Source organism: Hyperoodon ampullatus (genome assembly GCF_949752795.1).
Source record: "Hyperoodon ampullatus genome assembly, chromosome: 16".
Classification (NCBI taxonomy): domain Eukaryota; kingdom Metazoa; phylum Chordata; class Mammalia; order Artiodactyla; family Ziphiidae; genus Hyperoodon; species Hyperoodon ampullatus.
The window spans coordinates 57352348-57358347 of NC_136929.1; the positions used below are offsets into that span (position 1 = coordinate 57352348).

At 40.2% G+C, this 6000-nt stretch overlaps 1 protein-coding gene across 1 annotated transcript in view; it reads right to left on the reverse strand.

The window, feature by feature from the left end:
- The window catches only part of LCP1 (lymphocyte cytosolic protein 1), a gene marked incomplete at its 5' end in the record, with an annotated part of 37163 nt that extends 33290 nt beyond the window's left edge, over window positions 1-3873 (reverse strand). Inside the window, 4 exons of the mRNA XM_079721684.1 lie at window positions 457-589; window positions 2740-2869; window positions 3038-3201; window positions 3810-3873. Of these exons, the coding sequence (XP_079577810.1) occupies window positions 457-589; window positions 2740-2869; window positions 3038-3201; window positions 3810-3873 (491 nt within the window). The remainder of the gene's footprint in view (window positions 1-456; window positions 590-2739; window positions 2870-3037; window positions 3202-3809) is intronic.
- Between the last annotated feature and the right edge of the window lie 2127 nt (window positions 3874-6000).

A 6000-nucleotide genomic window follows, 5' to 3' on the forward strand; every position in this document is an offset into this window, starting at 1 on the left:
TTTTTTTTTACACAACATATATTTAGTTCATGATAGTAGTTCAACATAATTGTTCTTTTGCTTGAGGATTTGCATTGGATGCTTCAATTATCATGCTGCTATTATCATTCAAGTCTATGTACTCTCACAGCAGGCCATGCTCAGATGAAGCAAAATGGCGTATATTCCAAAAATAATTGATTTTGACCTTGTGTTACTGTATCTCTATGTTCATGTTTGTCTCTGTACTGTGCATCTCTCTCCTCCACCCAAGTGATGGTAGTTTTACATTTCTCATTATAAGCTGCTTTTGAAATCAGTTTGCTCTCCTGAACCTGCCACGTGAAAGTCTGGAAAAGCATTTCAGATCCAGCTGAGTACCAAAGGAAGTGAGCCTAAAGATAAACGCAGTGAATTGTTGGTATTCCAGAAAATTCTAGGGAAACCTTCGGAAGCCAAGAAGGTAGTGTTACTTACCAAAGCACAATGCCATCTCCAACAGCACTGAAGAGATCATTGGTGTTTGGATTCATTGGGATGACATGCCGACAATCGGGGTCATTTTCCAGGGCTTTGTTTATCCAGTTGACAAAGGCATACTTCTCTTCCTCTGCAAGTAAATGATTAAAATGACTTATTTACAAAGTGAAAATCTGATACAAACAAAATTATACACATGGATCTTAGATTCTTTTGCCCAGGAGAGACACTGTGAGGTTAATCTTGTCCATTATCCTATCATCTCACATTTATTGACATTTAAAAATCTCAAATGATTTGGGAAATAGGCACAGAATCTCTGTTCACTCCAATCATAAAACATATATATAGCAAGCAGATTTAGACGCTACATATATGCAAATATATTATATTTAGAAGTAAATATATAGGGACTTCCCTGGTGGCACAGTGGTTAAGATTCCATGCTCCCAACGCAGGGGGCCCAGGTTCGATACCTGGTCAGGGAACTAGATCCCACACGCATGCCACAACTAAGGAGCCCATGTGCCGCAACTAAGGAGCCCACCTGCGGCAACTAAGACCCGGCACAACCAAATAAATAAATATTAAAAAAATAAGACATCTATTTTAAAAAAAGAAGTAAATATATACATATCTGTATTTTATACATGTAAATATATATAAATAATTAAATATTTATATTTATATACAATTTAAATGTGAATGTGGTTTAATGCTTAGCTCTAGCTCTGCTGATTTAAATGTGGGATGATCACAGGCAATCTCTGCAATATCTCTGAGCTTCTTTATACAATTACAGGTAACCCCACTTTTTGAAACTGGCTGTATGCCACTTCACTTTTACAAAAGACTTACATTGGTACCTGTTTCCGTTAACCAAAAGAAATCCGAAGAGGATTTTTGCTTTTACGAGAAAAGGTTAAAAGTAAAAATAGCTCTCCGTGTTTGTTTTGCAGTGTTTGTTTTACAGAGGCGGTGGGCACCCCTAGCAGGGAGAGTGGCCCTGCCCAGCTCCTTTCCCGGGAACTACACACTCCGCACCTCAGCATCAAGCGGCCATTGTTTTGAACTGTGTCTGTGAGCATCTGTCTCATCTCAACTTATTCTGTGCATTCCATTAGCAAGATATGTCCTAAGGTAACTGCTTCTTTGCTTTACGCCATTTCAGTTTATGAAAGGTTTCATAGGAACACTCTACTTTCAGGTAGCAGGGGAAAACTGTATAATGAAATTGCTATGAAATGAAATCATTTGTGATATGTTATTTCTTTCCTATCAGTAAAGCTGCCAGAAGTTGATTTTAGAAATTTTAATAAGCCTCAAGTTATGCCTTACCACCCAGCACCGTGTTTCCCAAATTGCGTGTCACTGAAAAAAAGAGTCCGTCAGAAGAATCCTAAGTCACAAAAGTTTGGGAAATATCACACAGCATATTATTGTCTTGAAGATTCCTAATGCACGTTTACATAGTAAAAGCTGTGAAATTTTCTTCGCAATTAAGAATCGTACTTGGGCTTCCCTGGTGGCGCAGTGGTTGAGAGTCTGCCTGCCGATGCAGGGGACACGGGTTCGTGCCCCGGTCCAGGAAGACACCACATGCCGCGGAGCGGCTGGGCCCGTGAGCCATGGCCGCTGAGCCTGCGCGTCTGGAGCCTGTGCTCCACAGCGGGAGAGGCCACAGCAGTGAGAGGCCCGCGTACCGCAAACAAACAAACAAACAAACAAAAAGAATCGTACTTAACCATGAGCTGATCTTTAAGATCAACTAATGTTTTGAAGACCTCAGTTTGGGAATTATTGGATTACTGTACTGTTCTGGAGAAGTTTCCATGAAGGCTGCTGGATGGCAGCCTTCAGAATAAATATACAACTTTCCTTCAAATCAATGAAAACACAGCTTATTTTGGACCGCTCAGCAGGCATTTTGGAGCATGAATTTTGGAGGTAGAAGCTTGAGTAGCTCTTTTTGTCCGGAAGATTTACAAAGGAATCTTGGCAGCCTTTAATGTACTTTTAAAATGCTGATGTGATTACTTGGTATCAGACCCTACCTGGAGCCAGAACTGCTGGCCCACTTATACATAGGAAAATAGGCAGTAGTCAATACACTCATGTTAACATCTGCCTTTCTTTGTACCCCTTAGGTTTGAATACTGAGTTTGGAATCTGTAACCCTAGAAGACGTGGATCCTTCTGACATGGTTCTCTCCCTCCGCCCTCAGCTCATCCCAACACTCTGTCCACCTCAGCTTCCCCGCCCCACACTGGTACACCTACCTGAATAGGAGTGTTGGGTCCCAACACTAGATTGCTGTGAAGTGCCCCCGATCGCACAAATCCCTTCCTTCTTATTGATTGCTTTTCTAAAGGTCTTGGCAACATCTGTGCTTTTCAGGCCATGAAAAACCTGCAAAAACATAATTTATCTTTAGAAACCCAATCTGTGATTGAGAAAACCATAAAGGAAAGAATAAGCAATGTTGAAGCAAGGAGGGTGAGAATGTATTTCTGGACATTTTCAGAATTGAACTCCCACATTTCAAATGCATCTCCTTGGATTCTGCGTCATACTCACCTTGATAAACTCATCAAAGCTGATCTTCCCATCCTGGTCCAGGTCACCTGTAGCCATCAGGTTTTCTGTAATTTCTCTCACTCTGTACCCAGGCAGAGGCAAGCAGGCGGCCTTGAACAAATCATTCAGCTCATTGCAGCTGATGTACCCATTGCCATCAGAATCTGTAAGGCAAACGGGGAGCTGAAGGTTTGGGGCGATTTGGGTCACAGCATGAAGAGAGGTGAGAGTAGGCTGGATTGGAGGGGAGTGGGCAGGAGAGGCAGTCATTCAGGGGTTGTGGCCTGACCCCATGCAAAGTCAGAATCTCACAAGAGGCCTGTTGCTATTGGATATGGGCATTAGCATCACTTCCAACATCCAAGAGTCATAATTTCAAAACAGAGGTTCTGAAAGCTGAATCTGAAGAGACTCTCATAGAAACAGATGGGAAAATAAATTACAGGTTTGGGGCTACAGAGTAAGAATAAGTATGGAATACTAGGAAAACAAAGGAAACCAAAGAAAGCAGACAAGCTATGAAAGATGAGACTTAGTTGGCCATTACCAGGAAAGGCTACAGGTGACAAAGGGCCCATATTCCATGTTTAGATAGAGAAAGAAGTAATTTTCTTGAAGAACAGCTTTCAAAAATGTTTCCCAGCTCCTCTAACCAATACCACTGTATTCCTGTCCCTTCTGCTATTTTGCTCATGTTACCATTCACTGAATCTGTCCTAAAGCTACTAAAAAAGAAGAGAATTGTGTGAATTGAGGTATCAGGTTTACTTACCAACTTTGGCAAAAGCTTCTCTGAGCTCCATCATTTCTTCATCAGATACTGATCCTCTGGCCATTTTTTATTGCTTTAGGCAACAGATCTGCAGAGAGGGGACAACATAGGGAGTGGTTGATGTGTATCTTCTTAAAATACAACACTGAGAAGCAATTCTCATTTATTAAGTAAAGAAATATTCCTCTGCATCCATCATGACTTATAATTATCTTCCCAAAATGTAAGAAATAGCCTTTTTCTTAACCCTGAATGTGGTGGTCTCCAAAGATGGTCTGCACCAATTTCTCTCCTCCCTTTGACATCAGGAGATGCAGCTTATTTCCCTCTCCTTGAATCTGGGCTGATCCTCCGACTGCTTTGACCATTTAGAAGGCTGGAGAAGCCATGTCTGGGGCTGGAAACTTCTGCTTCCTGCCTTTTGGAATGCTCCCTCTTTTTGGAATGCTCATCCTTGGGCTGTTCCCTCTTGGAACATAACTGCTGTGCTGTGAGATGTCTAAGCCACAGGAAGAAGCCACATGAAATATGAAAACTGGATGCTCTGGTTAACAGTCCCTGCTGTGCCCCCAGCCGACAGCCAGCATCAACTGCCAGCCAGTGGAGTGGGCCATTTTGGACATTCAAGCCCACTAGAGCCCCCGGATGAACACAGTCTCAGCCAAAATCACATGAAGCAGAATTGCCCAGAATTCTGATACCAACAGAACTGAGAGATGGTAAAATGATGGTTGTTCAAAATCACATTTTGTAGTAGTCTGAAACACAGAAATATACAACCAAAACACAACTTTTATATAAATGCCTTTTTAAGAGATATCTTCACGTTCATACTTCAAATGAATATGTTTGGCCAAGCCAACAGATAAATTTTATAACTTCAAAGGGAGTTATCAAAGTTCTCTAAATATTTAAGAAAAGAGGAAGGGAATCTGACACGCTAATAATTCATATATGGGAATTTGAGGGACTTTTTAGGTGTTCTCAGAAAGGCTAGGGTTGGCTGAGAAACTTAATGCTAATGCTGGAGTATTTTCCCTTTCCTTGTGCCTTACTGCTGCCCTCTAGTGGGTAGAAAGAGAATGCAACAGAAAATGGATTATATTCTTGTCTCTAGCTAATTCACACGCCCATGTTTCAAAGAGGAGTTCCATTAAAGCTTATAGGATTTCCTGGTGGGGAAGGGATAAGTGGGGTGAGAGAAGGGGTACTTCTATGTATAATTATATTTGGGGCATTTTCATGAAATTACTGATTTTTAAAAATATTTAAAATTTGTGACTGGATGTTGTTTTAAATGGATTTCCTTTTCTATATTTGCACATCATTTTATAGTGCTGTACTTGTTCTCAGTGGCAACGCACAACCACACAAGAAAGGGAACAGTGTTAGCACTTAAACCTGTTGGCCAAAAATGAATTATGCTCAAGTTTGCAAATCCTCATCCATTATCCACCAACTCACTATCCTCTCACATACCATTTATCACATGTATCAGTAGTTTCAAACTTTTGTTTTCCTAAGCAACCCTCTGTGAATAGAAACCTTACATGTAAATAACAGCGAACAAATAAAAATAACTCTGGGGAGGGATAAATTAGGAGTTTGGGATTAACAGATACACACTACTATATATAAAGTAGATAAACAACAAGGACCTATTGTATAGCACAAGGAACTATACTGAGTATCTTGTAATAACCTCTAATGGAAAAGAATCTGAAAAAGAATAGATATTTATATATGTATAACTGAATCACTTTGCTGTACATCTGAAACTAATACCACATTGTAAATCAACTATACTTCAATTTTAAAAAAACCCAACTCTGAAAGCCTTTGGTTGAAAAAGACCCTGAAGATCACCTTACCTCCACTATCCCACCTCCTTGTCATCTATGCATGGTGGGAATTCCAGGGAGCATGATTTAAAAATTGTGGAACTACATATATTGTTATTATTTCAATTCCTTTAAAAATATCTTTTATTATCAATAAAGATTTATTGTATTATTATTTACCTTATATCTAAAAATGTACTGGCCCATTGGGTTCTCTGATGGAAGGTAGAAACTGTTGAGGGCTTAACTGCGTAAGGAGACACAGTCTCACACATCACAATAACCCTCAAGAGACAGCTACTGGCTTTCTGACTTTCTTGCCTTCACTTCCTTTCCTTCCTTTTTTGTCT